We start from the raw sequence: 23,569 nt of genomic DNA, 5'->3' as shown, positions 1-23,569 counted from the left end.
ATACTTTTCATAAACAAACACAAAGAAAAATGTTTTCTTGTTTTGGAAAAATTATTAAAATAAAATTAAACTGCTTCATTATTTTTCAAGACTTGCTTCATTTCTTGATTTTCTTGATTCTCCTTTTTCCTGAGGAAAGAAATATTTTACGTGAATACATTTTTAAATCATTTAAATAGTTAATATGTCCTAGTGCATTCTACAAGGGTTAACAAAAATACCCAAAATGTAATAATAATCATAACAGTACAATAAAATATTCACACAAATGGAAGTATACTTCAGTAAAGCTACAAGGCAATATTTACAGGATAAAAAGCTATATTCTTACTGCAGAAAACCCCCACTAAATAGCCTGAAGAGTTAGTGAATATTTTACCGATCAGGAAACTCAACATCCTCAATGGTATCAGGGAGAGCAACACCTCTGGTTTCAGGCAGGAGCAGAACCAAACCTCCAGCTATTAGGGCCACAACACCTGTATAAGATAAGAGCATAAAGGTTAACAAAGCCAAAGTAGGTCAATGATACAGTGTGTTTGCAGATTTTTACAACAGAAGCCTCTCTATACATGTCGCGCTCTACCACGCCGCGGCACGCCACGCCACACGGTACCCAGTTCAAAGTCATTTTTAAGGTTTTCTGGATTGGCTGGTCTACCAAAATTATTCCAAGAACACATCGGCATCTCATCCAGGAGGTCACAAAAGGAACCATGAACAACATCTTAAGCACTGCAGAACTCACTTTCGTCAATTAAGTGTCAAAGTTCATGATTAAATTTGCTTTTTCAGGACCTGGACGAGTTTGCAAATTGACGGAAACATGAGAACTACTGTGTACCAGGAAATCCTGAAGAAAATTGTGTGGGTATCAGTTCATGACCTTAAGTCACTTTGGCTATCTAACAGGAACATCATTAAAGGAACGCCAGCGGGTCCCCCTCTGAATGATGGTTTTGGAGTGTCCTAGTCGAAGTCTGGTATAAATAGGATTTAAATGATGTGGCCTGATCTTAAACATATTAATAATGCTTGAAACCCCTTCAGTGTGGCTTAATAGAAATAATTCTACAAATAAATTCCTCCACATTGAAGAAAAAGTCAAATTTTCTGTCATTACAAACACTTGATAGCAGTCATCAGGTTTAGGGGACTGATATATTTCCAAACAAGGCCGGGTTGTTTTGGATAGGTTTTTTCCACTGACTAAATAAAGTCATTTAAAACTAAGTTTTGGTTTTACTCAGGTTGTCTTTGTCTTACACTAAACTCTTTTGGCCATCTGAAACATTCAAGCATGACAAAAAAAGATGAAATCTGTAACCTCATCAGTTTATAACCAGCATGGCTGGATGAAGATGAGGGCTTCTGTGCCCATATCTCTGCACCTGGAATCACTGAAGCAGAATCAAGAAACCTTTTTGTCATAGATCAGTCGAGAGACGATTACAGCAAGGTTTTGACTTCAGCCAATCTAAATTTATATTACAAAACCAACCAGTTTTGATCTCTTCCCATCAATATATGTGATATCTACGATTTTCTTTGAAGAATAAATTTGGCGCTCAGACCCCAGCTCAGCTGAAGAGCAGGGAATCCATGACTGGAGGTCCTTAAAAGCGAAGCCTCGGAGGATGATTGATTGAAGACACATGTGGATCTGACGCTGATTGGATGGAGGAGAGATGCAGAGTGGAGTTATAGGACGGCCAGGGGGGTGGAGGTGAGTCTTTCAGTTTGAATTTTCGTCAAAACTCCATTTTAACCTGAAAAGACTCACAATAAGAAACAAGATGGCCATTATAGAAGTTTATTGATAAAAGTCATTATCTTCGGCGCTAAGACCCCGGAGGAAGACATGAATGCTAAGAATGACATGAGCTTGAATTAACATCTTAGGCTTAGAATTAGATGAGTCTTCCCCCCAAAAAGGGCTGAGGCCGAGGCCGAGGCTGGAATTAAACAAACTAGATGAGTGATTTGGTAGGCAGGGTTAAAGTTATGCATAGAGACAGGTGAGGGGAGGACATGGATGAGAAAGTAGAAAAGGGAAGAGATGGATAGGCATAGTGAAAGGATGAGATAGGAGAGAGGACGAGTCGAGCCTGACAGGGCATAGAGAGGGATGGATTGGACCGTTGAGGAGAGAGTGAGGTTAGAATGCTTGAGATACTAGATGGTTGATTGAACTGTGAAGGCCCTGGGAATAAGAGCTGAGATTGCAACGCGAAGGCAGTAAGAAGGAGGAAAAGACAGCAGCGGAGGCTGAGAAAATGAAATATCGAGCCGCGAAGGCATCGAGAGAGGAAGGCATTGCCGCAGAGGCAATGAGAATGAAATTATGCCGCAGAGGCATGAAGAGGGACGCATGAATTGCTGCGGAGGCAATGAGAGAGATAGATTGATAAAGATGGTATGACAGGCCACAGAGGCATTGAGAAATGAATGCATTGCTGCGGAGGCAATGATATTGTGCCGCCGAGGCATCGACAATGAATGAATTGCCATGGAGGTGATGATGATATTTCGTGCCGCGAAGGCATCAAGAAATGCATGCATTGCCACGAAGGCAATGGGGATGATGAAGAGTTAAGCAGAGAAGGCAAGAAGAGTGAAGGAGAGGCCAGCGAGAGAGTAAGAGAGGAGAATTGAACCTATGAGAAGAAAAATGAAGATAAATGAGGATGACGTGATGGTACCTGATAAGAAGAAGCATGAAGTGAAGACTAGTTCATATCTTTGCCGCTTGGACCTCAGTGGAAAACATGGATGCCGATAATGACATAAGCTTGAATGGACATCTAGGATTAGAATTGGAGATGTCTTACCCCCAAAAATGGCCGAGGTCGGGGCAGAGGCTGAAATGAAAACAGTATGGGAGTTAGTATGAATGAAGTTGGTCTGACTGACGGGTGTAGAGAAGGGATGATCTGAGCCTGAAAGATAGCAAAGAAATTAGTGAGCCTGACAAGGCGTGAAAGGGCTGGACAGTGCCTGACAAGGCGTAGAGGGAGCTTGATCTAGAGAGAATGAAGTGATGAGAAGAAACGTCGGAGACATAACAGATATCGTCAGCTGACAGATGTTAAAGGATGAGGACCTTGAAGAGAATGAGGGGAGATATTGAGGTTTGATAAAACAGTCTCACATAGCAAGGATAAGTTTAAACTGAAAAGGCCAACCACCACCAGATAGTGTAGAAGCTCTTACCTAAGAGCTGATAGATCGTTGAGCAGAGAGCACAGAATGGAAGTTTGAACGGACATATGAAGAGAATGCTGAAGTTGACCAGCGGCCAAGTTGTTGTAGGGAAGCTGTGGAAACTCCTTGGGTAGCTGCTGAAGTGGCTGCCCCGATTTTAAATGTTGACCTAAGAACTGACTAGGGAGAAGATTGCACTGAACAAAGTTTGCCTTAGAAATTTGAGGGACCAGGAGGCGATTGTGGAAACTCCTTCTGGAGTGAGGAAGGGGCATGCTGGGTGAGCTGATTTGTGACGTTTGAGAGCAAAAGTGAACAGGAAAGGACAAAACGGGCTATCAAGGCAAGCAATGGAAATGAAACATGGACCTTTAGTTTTAGTTTGTTTGAGGTCAAATTTAAAATGGTCTGGATAAAACCTGAGGTCTAAAAAAGGCTAAATCTCTAAATGGCACGAATGAATTAGAGGGAGAAGTAAATTTGCATAGTCTAAGAAAGCCGTAGAAGGCGAGGAGGGAGGCACTGACAGAAGAGATTTGAAATAAGGTGAAAAACGGCCAGAACGAAGGGTCATACGAAGATATTTACGGAGGGGGAAGTGTAATAGATCTCCGGGAGTCAGGCTGCGGAATCCAATGTTTTGAGATGCCTTTGAGGAGAAGTTAATGCGTAATGAGTGAAAAGGCTCGGAGTGAGCTCAGACAGATGATCTTTTGATAAAAATTGATGCCTGCTAATAGGCTGCGGCTGTAGGGGAGCTTGAACGATGCTGTTCAAAACAATGAGTAATGAAAGCTAGGACTGAATGTAAACCAGGTACAATGACGTCTTATTAGCATGGCAAAATTTTACAAAGTTTTGCCAGGCAAAGGAATAAGGTTTGAAAGTGGAAGGAGCTATACCTGAGATACAGCAGTGTTTGGCAGATTGCAAAAGAGGAAGGAGAGAGAGGAATAATCGGAGTAGGGTAAAAGTAGGCTGATGGATAGAGACGGCGGAAGACCTGAAAATTTTAAACGAGACAGATCATCGGCGACTGAATTAGCCTGGAATATGGCGGGCAGAAATTCTGAAGTTATAAATTACGGCCAGCCAGGATTCGACGGAGGTAAGAGCTACGTCTGTGAAATGTCCTTACTAATATTGTCTGTTCATAAATTGTTTAGTAAGAGTTTGTTATTTTGCTGCGGCAGTAATGCAGTTAATTTGTATTTGAAAACACTTAGTCCAGGAAGGTGCTGTAAATCGATTGTCGCAAACTGAACAACGCAGCGCTGACCCGATATGCAGAGAGAAAGTGTGCTCCACGATTAGATGGGAAAACATATAGTTAAGATGTATGTTAAAACAGTAAATGGTCCCTTAGCGCCTGGTTAATAAGGGAACAAGGTTGGTATAAATGTTCGATGCGTAAATGAATATTTAGATATTCTACGGAGCAAACAGGTTGCTTTTAAAAGTACATCCCCCCAGTAGGGGGAGCTAATACGAAGGTTTACTAGTTTCAATGTTATAAGCTAAGTAAACTCACAGACAATTAAAATAATTCGCGTTGCATTTATTTTATTGTACAGAGAAAATATAAAAGGCAATAGTTACAAATTTAATGAATATACGTGGTAAAAGTACTCAAGGGAAAGACTGTCAAGGATAAAAGGGGGTTGTAATTATTTAAGGTAAATAATTAATTTATGGTAAATAATAAGGCAAAGAGGTTAAAAGCAGCATATTGTTAGAGTTACTGAAGGTATTTACGTTCTGTATATATATATATATATATATATATACACAGGTCCTTCTCAAAATATTAGCATATTGTGATAAAGTTCATTATTTTCCATAATATAATGATGAAAATTTAACATTCATATATTTTAGATTCATTGCACACTAACTGAAATATTTCAGGTCTTTTATTGTCTTAATACGGATGATTTTGGCATACAGCTCATGAAAACCCAAAATTCCTATCTCACAAAATTAGCACATTTCATCCAACCAATAAAAGAAAAGTGTTTTTAATACAAAAAACGTCAACCTTAAAATAATCATGTACAGTTATGCACTCAATACTTGGTCGGGAATCCTTTTGCAGAAATGACTGCTTCAATGCGGCGTGGCATGGAGGCAATCAGACTGTGGCACTGCTGAGGTCTTATGGAGGCCCAGGATGCTTCGATAGCGGCCTTTAGCTCATCCAGAGTGTTGGGTCTTGAGTCTCTCAACGTTCTCTTCACAATATCCCACAGATTCTCTATGGGGTTCAGGTCAGGAGAGTTGGCAGGCCAATTGAGCACAGTGATACCATGGTCAGTAAACCATTTACCAGTGGTTTTGGCACTGTGAGCAGGTGCCAGGTCGTGTTGAAAAATGAAATCTTCATCTCCATTAAGCTTTTCAGCAGATGGAAGCATGAAGTGCTCCAAAATCTCCTGATAGCTAGCTGCATTGACCCTGCCCTTGATAAAACACAGTGGACCAACACCAGCAGCTGACACGGCACCCCAGACCATCACTGACTGTGGGTACTTGACACTGGACTTCTGGCATTTTGGTATTTCCTTCTCCCCAGTCTTCCTCCAGACTCTGGCACCTTGATTTCCGAATGACATGCAGAATTTGCTTTCATCCGAAAAAAGTACTTTGGACCACTGAGCAACAGTCCAGTGCTGCTTCTCTGTAGCCCAGGTCAGGCGCTTCTGCCGCTGTTTCTGGTTCAAAAGTGGCTTGACCTGGGGAATGCGGCACCTGTAGCCCATTTCCTGCACACGCCTGTGCACGGTGGCTCTGGATGTTTCTACTCCAGACTCAGTCCACTGCTTCCGCAGGTCCCCCAAGGTCTGGAATCGGCCCTTCTCCACAATCTTCCTCAGGGTCCGGTCACCTCTTCTCGTTGAGCAGCGTTTTCTGCCACACTTTTTCCTTCCCACAGACTTCCCACTGAGGTGCCTTGATACAGCACTCTGGGAACAGCCTATTCGTTCAGAAATTTCTTTCTGTGTCTTACCCTCTTGCTTGAGGGTGTCAATAGTGGCCTTCTGGACAGCAGTCAGGTCGGCAGTCTTACCCATGATTGGGGTTTTGAGTGATGAACCAGGCTGGGAGTTTTAAAGGCCTCAGGAATCTTTTGCAGGTGTTTAGAGTTAACTCGTTGATTCAGATGATTAGGTTGATAGCTCGTTTAGAGACCCTTTTAATGATATGCTAATTTTGTGAGATAGGAATTTTGGGTTTTCATGAGCTGTATGCCAAAATCATCCGTATTAAGACAATAAAAGACCTGAAATATTTCAGTTAGTGTGCAATGAATCTAAAATATATGAATGTTAAATTTTCATCATGACATTATGGAAAATAATGAACTTTATCACAATATGCTAAAATTTTGAGAAGGACCTGTGTATATATATATATATATATATATATATATATATATATATATATATATATATATATATATATATATATATATATATATATATATATATATATATATATATATTGAAATTTATTGGATGTGTCAAACTTGTTTAACAAATAAAAAACTGAAAAGTGGGGCGTGCAATATTATTCGGCCTCTCTACTTTCAGTGCAGCAAACTCACTCCAGAAGTTCAGTGAGGATCTCTGAATGATCCAATGTTGTCCCAAAGGACTGATGATGATAAATACAATCCACCTGTGTGTAATCAAGTCTCCGTATAAATGCACCTGCTCTGTGATAGTCTCAGGGTTCTGTTCAAAGCACAGAGAGCATCATGAAGACCAAGAAACACACCAGACAGGTCAGAGATACTGTTGTGGAGACGTTTAAAGCTGGATTTTGATGCAAAAAGATTTCCCAAGCTTTAAACATCCCAAGGAGCACTGTGCAAGCAATCATTTTGAAATGGAAGGATTATCAGACCACTGCAAATCAACCAAGACCTGGCCGTCCCTCTAAACTTTCATCTCGAACAAGGAGAAGACTGATCAGAGATGCAGCCAAGAGGCCCATGATCACTCTGGATGAACTGCAGAGATCTACAGCTGAGGTGGGAGAGTCTGTCCATAGGACAACAATCAGTCATACACTGCACAAATCTGGCCTTTATGGAAGAGTGGCAAGAAGAAAGCCATTTCTCAAAGATATCCATAAAAAGTCTCGTTTAAAGTTTGCCACAAGCCACTTGAGAGACACACCAAACATGTGGAAGAAGGTGCTCTGGTCAGATGAAATCAAAATCGAACTGTTTGGCCACGATGCAAAACAATATGTTTGATGTAAAAGCAACACAACTCATCACCCTGAACACACCATCCCCACTGTCAAACATGGTGGTGGCAGCATCATGGTTTGGGCCTGCTTTTCATCAGCAGGGACAGGGAAGATGGTCAAAATTGATGGGAAGATGGATGGGGCCAAATACAGAACCATTCTAGAAGAAAACCTGTTGGAGTCTGCAAGAGACCTGAGACTGGGACGGAGATTTATCTTCCAACAAGACAATGATCCAAAACATAAAGCCAAATCTACAATAGAATGGTTCACAAATAATCGTATCCAGGTGTTGGAATGGCCAAGTCAAAGTCCAGACCTGAATCCAATTGAGAATCTGTGGAAAGAGCTGAAGACTGCTGTTCACGAACGCTCTCCATCCAACCTCACTGAGCTCCAGCTGTTTTTCAAGGAAGAATGGGCAAGAATTTTAGTCTCTCGATGTGCAAAACTGATAGAGACAAACCCCAAGTGACTTGCAGCTGTAATTGAAGCAAAGGGTGGGGCTACAAAGTATTAACGCAAGGGGGCCGAATAATATTGCACGCCCCAGTTTTCAGTTTATTTGTTAAAAAAGTTTGACACTTCCAATAAATTTCATTCCACTTCGTGATTGTGTCCCACTTGTTGATGCTTCACAAAAACTAGAATTTTATATCTTTATGTTTGAAGCCTGAAATGTGGCAAGAGGTTGAAATGTTCAAGGGGGCCGAATACTTTCGCAAGGCACTAATATATATATATATATATATATTAGTGCCTATATATGTATATATATATATATATATATATAGGCACTATATATATAGTGGGTCGCGGGGGAGCTGGTGCCTATCTCCAGCAGTCTATGGGCGAGAGGCGGGGTACACCCTGGACAGGTCGCCAGTCCATCGCAGGGCAACACACAAACAACCATGCACACACTCATTCACACACCTAAGGGCAATTTAGAGTGACCAATTAACCTAACTGGCATGTCTTTGGACTGTGGGAGGAAGCCGGAGTACCCGGTGAGAACCCACGCATGCACGGGGAGAACATGCAAACTCCATGCAGAAAGGCTGCACGGTGGCGCAGTTGGTAGCACTGTTGCCTTGCAGCAAGAAGGTCCCGGGTATGTATGTATGTGTGTATATATATATATATATATATATATATTTTTTTTTTTTTTTTTTATATAATGATATGTTCACATGGAAGGCTCTGACAACGAAAGGATTGTGAACCATCTGTTTGAGAGACCCTCTTTTTAACCGAGATGGTACAGACCGTAAAGAACTGAAACGAGTCAGCCGAGAGAACGATGCCGCTGTAAAAGGAAGATACCGTTCCAGTTTGTAAGGAGACTGGAGAGGGAAGCCAGCAGGAGTGCTGGAAGAAAGGAGGAGAAGAACAAGAGTGCTCTGATGAGCCACAGGAATCAGAGGTGGCTTGCGTCATGACAAAATTTCAGTGGCGAGAATAAACCAGTCTAGACAGACTCCTGATTGAGCGAGGGATGATGCAACTTTGGTGGAGAAGGATTTGTGAGATTGATAGAAAAATCTGGAAGCCATGTTTGAAATGTAGGTTGACGGATAGGTATCGCGCTTATTCTATGCTCAGTTAACAGAGCAGAAGACGTCTCTGAAATGCTTAGAGGCGGCCGGAAGCTCGCCAAAAGGGGATTCTTAGAAAGGTGGGGAGTAGATAATTTAAACACAGCATTAAGCCATCAGGTAAAGCGAAACAGTGATCAACCTCGGGAGATAGTAAAATGAGAGAAACCACATTAATGAGCTGCCCCTGCAGGATTTGGAGCGGAGCCTGAGTGAGATGTTAAAATGTATGGGAGTATATGATCTACCTGAATGTAAAAGAGGAGTGGGAAACACAGCGTCCTGAAGGGCATATGAATGAGGAAACAGTTGAGAAAAGAGAATGAAGTGATACATCTCACCCTAAGAGACGAGCCAGGATGAGCGTTGCGATGGTGACTGTGAGTGGGAGGAGCCAAGGAGCGGGATAGCGGAGACGAGGAAGTGCTGACGTGGCAAAGTTGGAAGCGAACTCCCGGAGAAGCTGAGTAATGGATGATAATGAGTGTTGGAGAGAATCGATGGACGAGATGAATGAAACAGGGAAGATTGTGGGATGGCCAGAGTAGAAAGAAGACTTCCGGGCCTGGGGAGCGGGAAGATCGGTTTGAGAGACAAGATCGGAGGAGAACCACTGCAGAAGCAGGGCCGGGTGGGCGACGCGGCGGCGGGAGCCAGGGTGAAGGCAGGGAGACCTCGGCGACGCTTAGTAGGAGGATTGGAGAAGTTCTTAAGGCGCCTTCCACTTGCCCAGAGCGGAGACAAGGAAAAAGGGGCCATCAAGGCAGGAGGCCAGTCTAACGCTCCTACAAGCGGAGGAGGAAGAAGGAGGGCAGGGATTCGTCACGAAATAGTGCGAGGAACCGCCAAGTCGCCAGAAACTTGTCGGACATGTCGCAGCTGATCATCGAAGCTCAGCTGAAGAACAGGGAATCCATGACTGGAGGTCCTTAAAAGCGAAGCCTCTGAGGATGATTGATTGAAGACACATGTGGATCTGACGCTGATTGGATGGAGGAGAGACGCACGGTGGAGTCATAGGACGGCCGAGGGGTGGAGGTGAGTCTTTCAGTTTGAATTTTCGTCAAAACTCCATTTCAACACAAACAATGGAACAATAAAATCAGAAACCTACCAAAGATGATGAGTGGCAGTTCGAGCCAGATGCTGGCCAGTCTGTAGAGCAAGAAGGGAGAAACTATTCCTCCGACATCACAAAGAGTCGAACAAACTGACACTCCTAGGTTCCTACAATCGATCAAAAGGTTGGAGAGAATATCCATATTATACATTAGCTTTAATGAAGTCATCAACAAGAATCAACCCAACAGATGCTTGTTCATCACCTGACGCAAGTCGGGTAGAGCTCAGTGTTAACAAACACCACCATCTCAAAGGCCATGGTGATCCCCAGCCGACCAATACAGGCCACTGTGGTCTTTAACCAGAACATGCCTGAGGAGCAGAAAGTATTTATCCTACCGCTGTTAGCCTTTTTGTAACTCTTAACCTTTAATAAGACTCACTGTCAGGGATAAAAGCAGTGACGATGCAGGAGACTCCAGCTAAAATGTTGGCGGAGGCAAACGGGAGCCGACGGCCAATGCGCTCAATCGTGAGCAGGATGAGAAAAGCAGCAGGAAACTCAACCAGGCCGGAGATAAGAAAATCGATGTAGACGTTTCCTCCTGTTATCCCCACCCGCATGATGAGACCCTGATAAACCACAGCACTGGTGAACCTAAGGAATAAAGACAATAAAAGTAAAATCTTTCCTACAGGCATAGGCTGGAATGATCTGCCGTTTCAGATAAGTCTGACCAGTTAAACATGAGGATGAAAGTATGTTTTCTCATATTAGGAGTTCTGATCAAGTCCAACAAAGAGGCAGAGGTGGATTCAGCTTCATCATCGGTTAATATCTATGATAAAACAAAATTAGTTAAAATCACGATTGGATCCATAATGCAGTAGAGGTGTAAATTATGCAATATATAGTTTTAATTATTTATTTCTGTAAAGTAAATATGTTTAGTAACAAAACCCACATTTGGTCCCCACATGTGGACATTTTGTACATCATACCATAGTGTACCAGTTTTATTTTTTGTTAGTGAATTATGAATTATGGAGAGAAATTATCATAAAAATTCCAAATTCTCACATATGATTCAATTTATTTGTACATTATTCCTTGAAGATTGTCTGTTACATTCAGTCTCCATTGACTGTGGTTCTTATTTCTGTTAGGCTCAGTCTAATATTATGACATTATATGTTATATTATGACAAATTATGTCCCCTGATCAAACCAAAATATGCATCAGTAACTTCCTGCTGACCAAACATTTAGGGAAACCTCTTGAACATTTTGCCTGCAGTGTATTAATCTTTCTTTTCTTAAAAGCACAAAAGCTAAATAGAAATGGACTTGAAACCTTTTTACACAGAAACCTTTGGCTAAATCCTTCCACTCAAGAGGAAAGGTGGACTAATGACAGGATTTACCTCAAAATTTAAGGAGAGTTTCTTTCCATTCTCCTTGGCAATAGCCTTCGTTATTTCCAGAGCTTTTGAGGTATTGTTCTGAGAGATGAGCCACCTCGGTGACTCTGGGATGAACCTGATGGGTGAAGCCATAGAAACATTTTAATATTAATTGAGGCAAAAAACAGCTGTTGCTTTATTATCAGTGTCTTAAACAGTTACCTGTATTCTGACAGAAATAGTCCCCTAATAGAAGGTTTTTACTTTATTAATGTGAAGCATAAACTAAACAGATTCAGGAATGTTCAAAAAGGTTTTCTTGTAACTCCAATCATCAGACAAATCATTTGGTTGGCATAGAGATTTATTACCAGGTGGACACATTCACTTAACTTATTAGCCAGCCTAGTTATATATCAACACAGAGAGCCAATCAATCAGCATGGTGGTAAAACTCTGGGAAATTAGTTTAAAAACTGGAGGTGATGTTTAAAGTGATGTAATTTTATTGGTCAGAGGTCAATGTTGGGGATAGGAGATTTAGCAAGGTGAACGTAGAACCGACAGATCTGCAGATTTGATGAGACAAAAGCCAACGCAATAAATATATGGTTTATACTATATGACACTGAGCTTCGTTTTATCATTGGCACAATAATTGAGGCTAATATCAGGATACTGTATTGGTGAATGTGGTATCAATGTTGTGATTTCCAATCACAAATATGATTGGAAATGGTGCATAGTCGCAAAATTAAGGAATCACAGGGGTGAAGGTGAAGAACAAGGAGCCTGTCGTTTTTTTTAACTTGCCACATTTGTTGGTGTAACTAAAATGCTGTTTGCTTGGGTCCACATGCATAGACATTTGATGCATTTTGTGAAACATCAGGTCTTTTCACATACAGGGGTTGGACAATGAAACTGAAACACCTGGTTTTAGACCACAATAATTTATTAGTATGGTGTAGGGCCTCCTTTTGCGGCCAATACAGCGTCAATTCGTCTTGGGAATGACATATACAAGTCCTGCACAGTGGTCAGAGGGATTTTAAGCCATTCTTCTTGCAGGATAGTGGCCAGGTCACTACGTGATACTGGTGGAGGAAAACGTTTCCTGACTCGCTCCTCCAAAACACCCCAAAGTGGCTCAATAATATTTAGATCTGGTGACTGTGCAGGCCATGGGAGATGTTCAACTTCACTTTCATGTTCATCAAACCAATCTTTCACCAGTCTTGCTGTGTGTATTGGTGCATTGTCATCCTGATACATGGCACCGCCTTTAGGATACAATGTTTGAACCATTGGATGCACATGGTCCTCAAGAATGGTTAGGTAGTCCGTGGCAGTGTCTAGCACAAGTATTGGGCCAAGGGAATGCCATGATATGGCAGCCCAAACCATCACTGATCCACCCCCATGCTTCACTCTGGGCATGCAACAGTCTGGATGGTACGCTTCTTTGGGGCTTCCCCACACTGTAACTCTTCCGGATGTGGGGAAAACAGTAAAGGTGGACTCATCAGAGAACAATACATGTTTCACATTGTCCACAGCCCAAGATTTGTGCTCCTTGCACCATTGAAACCGATGTTTGGCATTGGCATGAGTGAACAAAGGTTTGGCTATAGCAGCCCGGCCGTGTATATTGACCCTGTGGAGCTCCCGACGGACAGTTCTGGTGGAAACAGGAGAGTTGAGGTGCACATTTAATTCTGCCGTGATTTGGGCAGCCGTGGTTTTATGCTTTTTGGATACAATCCAGGTTAGCACCCGAACATCCCTTTCAGACAGCTTCCTCTTGCGTCCACAGTTAATCCTGTTGGATGTGGTTCGTCCTTCTTGGTGGTATGCTGACATTACCCTGGATACCGTGGCTCTTGATACATCACAAAGACTTGCTGTCTTGGTCACAGATGCGCCAGCAAGACGTGCACCAACAATTTGTCCTCTTTTGAACTCTGGTATGTCACCCATAATGTTGTGTGCATTTCAATATTTTGAGCAAAACTGTGCTCTTACCCTGCTAATTGAACCTTCACACTCTGCTCTTACTGGTGCAATGTGCCATCAATGAAGACTGGCTACCAGGCTGGTCCAATTTAGCCATGAAACCTCCCACACTAAAATGACAGCTGTTTCAGTTTCATTGTCCAACCCCTGTATATGAAGTATACAAATCATTTATAACATACACCTGTTATTTTGCCTGTGCACTGGAATGAATGTGTAAAGCTTGCAGTATATAATAACGAGTAAGTTGCTTTTATTTTGGTGTCACCATCTGTTTTTTTATCCTTACTGATCAGCTGACAATCTTGGGATTAATGTTAATACATAAATTGTTAATACCAAGATCTAGTGTGCCTTCAAGTTGTCGGGTAATTATTTTTTGAATTATTTTGTAGACATAGTGAAATATGTTTCCATCATAACCAGAAAACATGCAATTGGCTTGCTGATGAGAGTGAATATTCATCTGTACAGACAGAGTCTGTTTGTTGTAGCATTAAATAAAGAAATAATAATATAGGGTCATTGGTATGCCATTTATATTGCCAAGGCAGCACAAATGTGACATTATACATTCACATTATATCCATTGTACACCTATGAAAAACTTGACATGTTCGAAAGAAATGTCTTGGCCTGCTTTAGCTAAAGATAGTATAGGTGCGTCGCATGTTACATCTTATTATTGGAATGGCTTATCTTCAAGTTAAACCTTTCACTTGGCGTCAAGCATTTGAGAACACAATCACTGAGCTGTAGGTCATTACTAATAAGGATTAAACAAACTGCACTTTATTACCAGTAGTAAGCAATATAAAGGGCAAACGGTGCTGTGATGGCAACCTGCAGCCAGCGCCAATCAGTGATGAAGTAGGCGAGGAGAGGGAGGATGAGGAGCCCAATACTGAAGAACATCTGATACAAAATGCCAACTGTGCGTCTGTACTTTACTCCAACTATTTCTGTTACTGAAACAACAGAAAAGAGAGAATATTAAAGCATATCCTGTTTTAAAAGGAAAACGAGGATAGATTGAGCTCTACGTAATTTGTCTGGGAATGTTTTTATATTTTTTCCTACTTACATCTAATGTAATGAGTGACTACAGTTATGCAACATCAGTTAAGATTTAGTGTGTAATTTCCAGTGTTTAGTCAACAACATACACACAACACATTCACCTTTCAGGTAAGCACAAGCTATTAAATAATATAATATTTAAATAAAACTTTTAGGAAGCATGAACTCATTACGCAGCACATATATGGCCATCCATCCTCCTTTGATACTGAATCCGTAGATGGCCCTGAGCACCAGGATGGAGATGAAGTCTGGAACCACAGCCATAGCAATTCCTGCTACTACGTTTATCACGTTGGACAGGAGGAAACTCTTCATTCTGCCAAATCTACACAGACAAAGAACAAAAACACTATCGAGCAAGGATTAACTGAGTAAATATTCTGGATTCATTTATAAATAGTTCATGACCCTACCTGTCAGCAAAGTAACCAAAAGCAAAGCTGCCAACGAGGAACCCCACATTAAGAGTCGACTGGTACATATCCACCAACCATCCATCTGAACATACCAGGTTGAACTGAAAATATTTCAAAAGAAAATGTCAAAGATTAAGTAAAATGTCAAGAACAAGAAGTTCAGGGTCGAAAGGTGGCAGGTGGCCATGTTCATCTGTTACTGGAAGAAGAATGCAGTACACCTTGGACATGTTCCCAGTCCATCACAGGGTCAACAAGGAGAGACACATGAGACAAACAAACATGCAGGTGGACTCTCACAGAGAAGGGCAGTCTCAAATGGAGTGAACACGCTTGTTTTTGGACTGTGGGAGGAAGCTGGACTGTCCAGAGAAAATCCATACATGCACAAGAGGGACATGCAAAGTCAAACTCCAGCCAGCATTTGGACCAGCACTACACACAGTTGTACTATTCAGCCTCTCTTTGTAATGTGAAAAAATATTACAAAATGTTATTAAATTTCAATAAACCTGCTCAAATGCACACATTTATTTCTCACCTCAGTGACAAATGACTTTCTGCCTTCATAATTATATTCCCAGCCATCCTGAAAGACAGAAAAGAAAAGAAAAGACAAACAGATTTAATAAAAACAGGTGAAGGACTCCTAAACTGTGATATAGGTTTGTACAGTATAATAATCAGAGTTGCCATATTAGGGGTTGTTTGAGTGCCAATTACTTTGAACGTGTTTTTTTCTTTGAAAATAATCCATGATATCCCAAAAGAAAAAATGATGCAATCTGTGATGCTTACCTTTCAACCTTAGTTAAATAACATGCTTAAACCCTACTTTAAGCTTTACCAATGATTAGGATGGCTATTTTGGTCATTTGTAAACACATTTAGTCCCAATCTGCTCTCATTTCAGTTTTAACTTGTAAACACATTCATACCCAGGTATTTAACCAAAAAATGCTTTAACCTCACATATAACGTGGTTGTACATTATTCTTGGATTAACCAGAATAACTGATCATTGTTCTCATACGGTCCGGGCCAGTTTTATTTAATGAAAGCATATAACAACATTTGCTTAAAGCAAACAATGAGTAGATTATGGAAAATGACTAAATTATCACTTGTCAAAGCAGGTATGACAATGATGACTAGTCAAACTGTCCCATGGTAGACAGCTCCTTTTTGAACTTATACAAGGTGATTGCATAAAGACCAACACTGTGGAAGTACACTGCTCAAAAAAATAAAGGGAACACTCAAACAACACAATATAACTCCAAGTAAATCAAACTTCTGTGAAATCAAACTGTTCACTTAGGAAGCAACACTGATTGACAATCAATTTCACAGCTGTTGTTCAAATAGAATAGACAACAGGGGGAAATATTTGGCGATTAGCAAGACACACTCAATAAAGGAGTGGTTCTGCAGGTGGGGACCACAGACCCCTTCTCAGTACCTATGCTTTCTGGCTGATGTTTTGGTCACTTTTGAATGTTGGTGGTGATTTCACACTCGTGGTAGCATGAGACGGACTCTACAACCCACACAAGTGGCTCAGGTAGTGCAGCTCATCCAGGATGGCACATCAATGCGAGCTGTGGCAAGGTTTGCTGTGTCTGTCAGCGTAGTGTCCAGAGTCTGGAGGCGCTACCAGGAGACAGGCCAGTACACCAGGAGACGTGGAGGAGGCCGTAGGAGGGCAACAACCCAGCAGCAGGACCGCTACCTCCACATTTTTGCAAGGAGGAACAGGAGGAGCACTGCCAGAGCCCTGCAAAATGACCTCCAGCAGGCCACAAATGTGCATGTGTCTGCACAAACGGTTAGAAACTGACTGCATGAGGATGGTATGAGGGCCTGACGTCCACAAATGGGGGTTGTGCTCACATCCCAACATCGTCCAGGACGTTTGGCATCTACCAGAGAACACCAGGATTGACAAATTCGCCACTGGTGCCCTGTGCTCTTCACAGATGGAAGCAGGTTCACACTGAGCACATGTGACAGACGTGACAGAGTGGAGACACCGTGGAGAGAGATCTGCTGCCTGCAACATCCTTCAGCATGACCGGTTTGGCAGTGGGTCAGTAATGGTGTGGGGTGGCATTTATTTGGAGGGCCGCATGGCCTGCCATGTGCTCGCCAGAGGTAGCCTGACTGCCATTAGGTACCGAGATGAGATCCTCAGACCCCTTGTGAGACCATATGCTGGTGCGGTTGGCCCTGGGTTCCTCCTAATGCAGGATAATGCTAGACCTCATGTGGCTGGAGTTTGTCAGCAGTTCCTGCAAGATGAAGACATTGAAGCTATAGACTGGCCCGCCCGTTCCCCAGACCTGAATCCGATTGACCACATCTGGGACATCATGTCTCGCTCCATCCACCAACGTCACGTTGCACCACAGACTGTCCTGGAGTTGGCGGATGCTTTAGTCCAGGTCTTGGAGGAGATCCCTCAGGAGACCATCCGCCGTCTCATCAGGAGCCCAGGCGTTGTAGGGAGCTCATACAGACACATGGAGGTCACACACAATACTGAGCTTCATTTTGACTTGTTTTAAGGACATTACATCAAAGTTGGATCAGCCTCTAGTGTGTTTTTCCACTTTCATTTTGTGTGTGACTCCAAATCCAGGCCTCCATTGGTTAATAAATTTGATTTCCATTGATGATTTTTGTGTGATTTTGTTGTCAGCACATTCAACTTTGTACAGAACAAAGTATTCAATGAGAATATTTCATTCATTCAGATCTAGGATGTATTATTTGAGTGTTCCCTTTATTTTTTTTGAGCAGTGTATGAAATAGCAACGGTGTGAACTGCCCCGCACCCGCATATAAACCATTTACTAAAACAAACAACTTCATGTTTCTAATTTAACTGCTTGAGTGACATTAATGGGAGACATGGTCTGATCTGTTTACAATATTAAAACAATACACATTAAATAATTCAGTAAATAACGTATTTCCCACTCTCCCTCACAAAGCATCCACCTCACTCAGTTCACAGTCATGGGGCCATAAGCCAACACAACAGCCATTCATTTTGGCATTACTTGCACCCCGTACCAAGAAGTTCTGGCATCACTGCTGCCAAACTTGCAATCAAAAACAAATCGGTTTCTAAGCATTTCCTTCTGCCTGCTGCATGACATGTGCCATATCATTGTTGTTGCAATGTTCTATGCTGTGTGGGATGACATCTTAGTCTGGCGGATGCTGCACATTGATGCTGCACATGGATGCTGCACATGGATGCTGCACATTGATGCTGCACATGGATGCTGCACATTGATGCTGCACATTGATGCTGCACATGGATGCTGCACATGGATGCTGCACATTGATGCTGCACATTGCACCCTTGCTAGTTCTGTATGTAAGCAACCCTGCTGCCTACTTTTTTGCTGGACAGGAACAGGGGTAGAAGGGGAAACAGCAGCTTGCATTTAGAAGCAACATCTGGAGCATGTTGTTGAGAGAATCTGCAACCCCCACACACAAAATCTAAATCCTTTCTTTTCTGTAGGGTTTTCATGATTCTTTGAAGAGAAGCCTTCAAACCACTACAAGAACATCTTTATGTAACTCCGAGGTCACAGAGGAGATAATAAGAAAAACAAACACACCAATAGTAGATTCTTAGCCATTCTCAATGGATCCAAAACAAATCCATCCATTCATCCGTCCATCCATTTTCTATACCTGCTTCTTCCATACTGGGTTACGGGGAAGCTGGTGCCCATCTCCAGTAGTCTACTGGCGAGACCAAAACAAATCCTTTTAAAGAAAATCTTTTCATCATTTCTTAGCAGAGTGACATTGTCTTCTGTACATTTATGTTTATTATCTACCCAAGGCTACAGGATTGTGGCTTTGGATGTTTTTCAATACTTTAGGGCCTGAAGAATTTGCTTCAATAACGTTTTAATAGCACTGAGTTCATATATGAAAACTTCTTTTTAAATCAGATGTGAACAGTTTTATCTTTTCAGCTTTTTTTTATTCATTTCTTCATTATTCTGAGGTGGCCAAAGCTCAGACAGCAAAACAAAGCTCTGAAAGGCAAGGACTTTGTCAAAATAACAGCTGAATGGTTGTTTACCTCCATTGTCAGATCGCTCTCTATCATTTTGCATAAAAGAAAAAAACAGTTCACCAGCCTTCAGTGATCTGTTAGATTTTCACGATTACTGCCAAGGTTACTCAGCAGATTATAATCAAGCATTGACTTAATCATCATGAAAATACTGTTAGCTCACATCAGCCCTAAGAGAAAATTAATCAAATCAAGGCGGGTATCCACTGTTGAGAGTTATGCCAACTACCGGCACTCCTCTCTCTCCGTCAGGGGGCTGGTGCCTATCTGCAGCGGTCACCCGGGGAGATACCTGGTACAACCTGGACAGGTGTAGCCAGTACATCACAGGGCAACACTGAGACATACACACACACAATGGCAGCTTATAGTAACCAAATACCCTAACAGGTCATGTTTTAAGACTGTGGGAGGAAGCCAAAGTACCCAGTGAGTACATAGATGCTTGGAGAGAACATCTAAACCCCATGCAGAAAGATCTCAGGCTGGGATTTGAACCTAGGCCTGTTATGCTGCAAGGCATCCATGTTAACCAAAGCCCTGAGTGTACCTTGGTACTTCATTGAAGAAGTGGTTCAATTATTCACAAATTTCTGTTATCTGAAGACATGGGACTTAGCATACCCAAATACATTATGTAAGCAGTTTTCTGTCCTGCTGCACACATTATTTTTATGCTTGTTAAAGAATAAAAATGTACCCTTCTGAAGTAAACCTGCTTAAGTGCTTCGGATTGTATACAATGTGTGGGGTAACACACTGGTGAATTTCCTGTTTTTGTTTTACAGTAATATATTTTTTTTTTAAATGCTATTTTACTTTTTGAGAAGAAAAACATGTTTTAATGTTGCTATGGCAACATGGTTTCAGTCAAAAAGCTTTTGCTCTTTTAACTTTATTGCCTTTTGGTTCAGACTGAAGGGTGAGGAGTTAGAAAAAAAACCACTAAATGTAAAGGATTTAAACTTGTGAAGGACTTAAACAAATTTCTACAAAAATACAGTGACTGTGAGAGAGATTTGAAACAATCCTGAATGTAGAACTAAATGACTGAACCTCTGGCCTGTAAATTATAGAAGTACCTTTATTCACCAACATAGTTGCATTAATTAGGAGCGAATGAAAGGTAAATGAATGTAATCACATCTGGATCTGTATGGTTGGATGAACCACAGCATCAAAGTTTCAACATACCAGTTTTCACTAAAATGAGGTAGAAATTGTACATCATTATAATCCAGATGTTATGTCTATTTATTGATTCTGTCATTAATCAATTGTTTTTATTGAAAAACTTTGCATGTTGTTTTAAACATAGCTATTTGATAAAAATGTGATTCATTGCGATTCATTTATGACAAAGTCTAAATTTTTTTGTTGTATCCCAACACTAATTGAAATATATCAGGGGATTTGTGAATGCAGCTCCTTCCCCTTTATTTCCAACATGCTCCCGAAACATATCCCTTATTAAAGACTACAAGGCAATTTCTCTTAGCACTCCCTCTGTTTCACAAAAACAACCTTATTATATTTCACTATGATGGCATACCTGACTCAGCAGTTTATTTGAAACAGAGGCTTCAAACGCTTTTTCAAAATAACAATCCCTAAAAATGGACTTTAGTTACTCATTATCATTAAAGCATTATAAAAAGATCTGTAAAATGTACAGGTGAGAGAAACACTGAATGAAGCCTTCAGTGACAGCCAGAAAAGCTGCAAGGAAACTGATTCTAAACTCAAATAATGTGTAATTTTAGTTGGCATGAAGACTGGGGTTCTACACAAACTGTCCAATGTCTTGTTGTTTATTCCACTAGCACTGGAAAACTTTCTATATACTGAGTTGACACTTGTTAAAAAAAAGGTTTGAGATGCTCCAACAGGTGATTAGTTTTTCAGTTTTTAGCAGTTACTGACATAACTATAAGAAAGCAACCTTGCATGTTGTAACAGCCACTCTGCTCAGGTCCAGTTTTTCTGGGTCACAGCTGAGTTCTGTGGTGTTCCAGTCCACCTCGTACTGATCACAGCTGCTGCGCTGCAGAACTCCTGAGGTATTAACCAGCGGTGCAGTCAGCCTGCGACTTTCCTCCAGGCTCCATCCGCAGTCCTGCCTCCTCTCCACCAACACAGAATCCCGGCACCAGTGATCTGGGGTGAAGCCCTGGAAGACAATCCCAACGTAGACGCCAGAGAAGGGCACCGACAACAGGCAGAGCATGGCAAAAATCCGCTTCTGACAGCGGCCGAAGGAGCCGACCTCTTCCAAGAGGTCATCAAAGGTCGCCATCAAAACCCTTAAGCTTCAGTCACCAAAATATGCTGGATGTTCAGCCCACTGTGGGTTAGTGTAAAGGTCTGTCCTCAGATGTTTTCAGCTTTTAAATGTTGCTTCACAAATCAGGCCAATGGGTGGAGTTAAAGTCCAAAAGTCTGGTGAAAGTAAAGAGAAAATCTGCACCAGAGGCAAAGCCTACATTCTGTTTAATGAGTAAAGACAGTAAATGACAGAGGAATTATGCAAACTTTCAAATGCATAATTTATAACTAAATCCTGCACAAGTACCGATTCGCAGAATGCAGATAATCATTGTTATCCAGGAAAATTTGGGATTCAATGATTTACAGATTTAAAAACTGCTTTTATGTGGAGAAAAAGGTGACATAGCACTGAGCCACATTTTGATCCACGTTTGGTGGACTGTTAGAGTTAATTGGAGAAAAAAAAGATTGGTGGATGTTTTATCTTCTTCATCACAGAAGAAAGTTAAAATATCAAAAATAAAGTCAAAATTAACATTTAAGAAAAACATTGAAATGTTGAGAAAAAACGTCTAAATTCTGTTTTGGTATTAAAGTTGAAACATTGACAATACTGTGGAAATATTATCTTGACGAAAAGGCAGAATGTTGTAACTGCTGTGTTTTTCCCAAGCGGTCTGTGACCAGCGGATGTTTATGCTAAAAGAAAAAACTAGTTCTGTTACTAAATCTTACATTGAAGTATAAAGTTTCAGGCTCATTTACGCCGAGCATGTTTGACACAGGTCTTTACGCCAGGGTCATTTCCACGTTTTTTCTGTCATTTTGATTTCTGTCTCATCCTTTCGTCTTTGGTCCTAAAATGGGTATGCAACAACAACAAGAAAACTCCCTACTCATTTTCTATCTCCTAGTGACCCTAATAGTCCTTCGTAGAAATACCACTGACAGGAACTGAGTGAGGAAAAGGTCTGAAGCATTACAGTTCTGCAGAAATATGTCCAAAATCCCTGATTTACTGCACAAAAACATGAAAACATCCAGTTTTCTTTAGTCTCTGAGATCACTTTCCCAAAAACAATCCTCAGATGAATAAATATGCTGACTTTTCAAATCTTTAATTTCCTTCAAACCTGGATTCAGTTATAAAGGTTTTCAAGCTTTTTAATAAGCATCTTAATGAGGTCATAACACAGACCTAATTAGTGCATTTACAGTGCACCTGGAAAGTATTCAAAGTGCTTCATTTTCCACACATTTGGCAGTGTTGCAGCTTTATTACAGAATCAATTACATTTTTCTTTTTTTTCTTTCACATCATAATGACAAAAGGTTTGCTTGAAATTATTCACATTCTTTTTTTTAATTAATACTTTGCTGAAGCACCTTTGGTAGCAGTGACAGCCTCATGTGTGTTTTGGTATGTCTCTGCAATCTTCACACTCCTTTTGTTCTCCCATTTTTGCAGATCTTCTCAGACGTATTCAGGTTGGATGGACAGTTTCATGCAGGCAGAACTTTTCCTTCTTTCCAGTGATGTTAAATTGTTTTGAAGTCCCAGTTCTGGCTGGGCTACTTGAGAACATTCAAAGGCCTGTTTTTAAAGCCGCTGCTTTGTTAACTTGGCTTTGTGGGTCACTGTTGTGTGAAAGATGAATCCTCGTCTCTCAATGAATTCCTGATCCCTTTGGATGAGGTTTTCCTGAATTTAAATTTTTGACGGCTGCCATCTTACCTTCTAATTGCCCACTTCCTGCTGCAGATAACATCCCCACAGCATAATGCTGCCACCACCATGCTTCACAGTAGGGATGGCGCTAGCCGTTTTTCTCCAGATATTGCGCTTGGAGTACAGGCCAAAAATTCTGGTTTGGTTTCATCAGGACACAGAGTTCTGTTTTTTTTATAAGGCGTTTACGCCATGTGCTTTTGAGTGAGGGGTAGCTTCTGTTTGACAAGCGTTTCATTCCAAATCATATTCAGTCAGATGAATTTACCTCAGGCCAACTCCAATGAAGTTGTAGAAACATCTGAAGGATGATCAGTGGAAACAGAATTCACCTGAGTATCATTTTGTGGTACTGAGGCACAATTTCAAGGATAAAAATACCTTTAATCTGTTTTGGAAAACGGTTGTGAGATTACAAACTTAC

General features: G+C 41.2%; 1 protein-coding gene across 1 annotated transcript; it reads right to left on the bottom strand.

Moving 5' to 3' along the window:
- On the bottom strand, positions 1-21,484 carry LOC124881755 (solute carrier family 22 member 2-like). The gene is made up of 12 exons (XM_047387515.1): positions 21,091-21,484; positions 15,582-15,629; positions 15,038-15,141; positions 14,795-14,949; positions 14,341-14,509; positions 11,547-11,661; positions 10,860-10,960; positions 10,565-10,779; positions 10,385-10,493; positions 10,174-10,286; positions 380-479; positions 1-129 (listed from the first exon to the last, which is right to left on the bottom strand). Exons 1-12 carry the CDS (start codon positions 21,442-21,444, stop codon positions 66-68), a joined length of 1,647 nt encoding a protein of 548 aa, XP_047243471.1. The 5' UTR covers positions 21,445-21,484; the 3' UTR covers positions 1-65.
- Between the last annotated feature and the right edge of the window lie 2,085 nt (positions 21,485-23,569).

This window comes from Girardinichthys multiradiatus, chromosome 15 (genome assembly GCF_021462225.1).
Source record: "Girardinichthys multiradiatus isolate DD_20200921_A chromosome 15, DD_fGirMul_XY1, whole genome shotgun sequence".
NCBI classification, from domain to species: domain Eukaryota; kingdom Metazoa; phylum Chordata; class Actinopteri; order Cyprinodontiformes; family Goodeidae; genus Girardinichthys; species Girardinichthys multiradiatus.
Note: the sequence above shows the minus strand (reverse complement) of the source record. Positions and strands in the feature narration are given on the sequence as shown.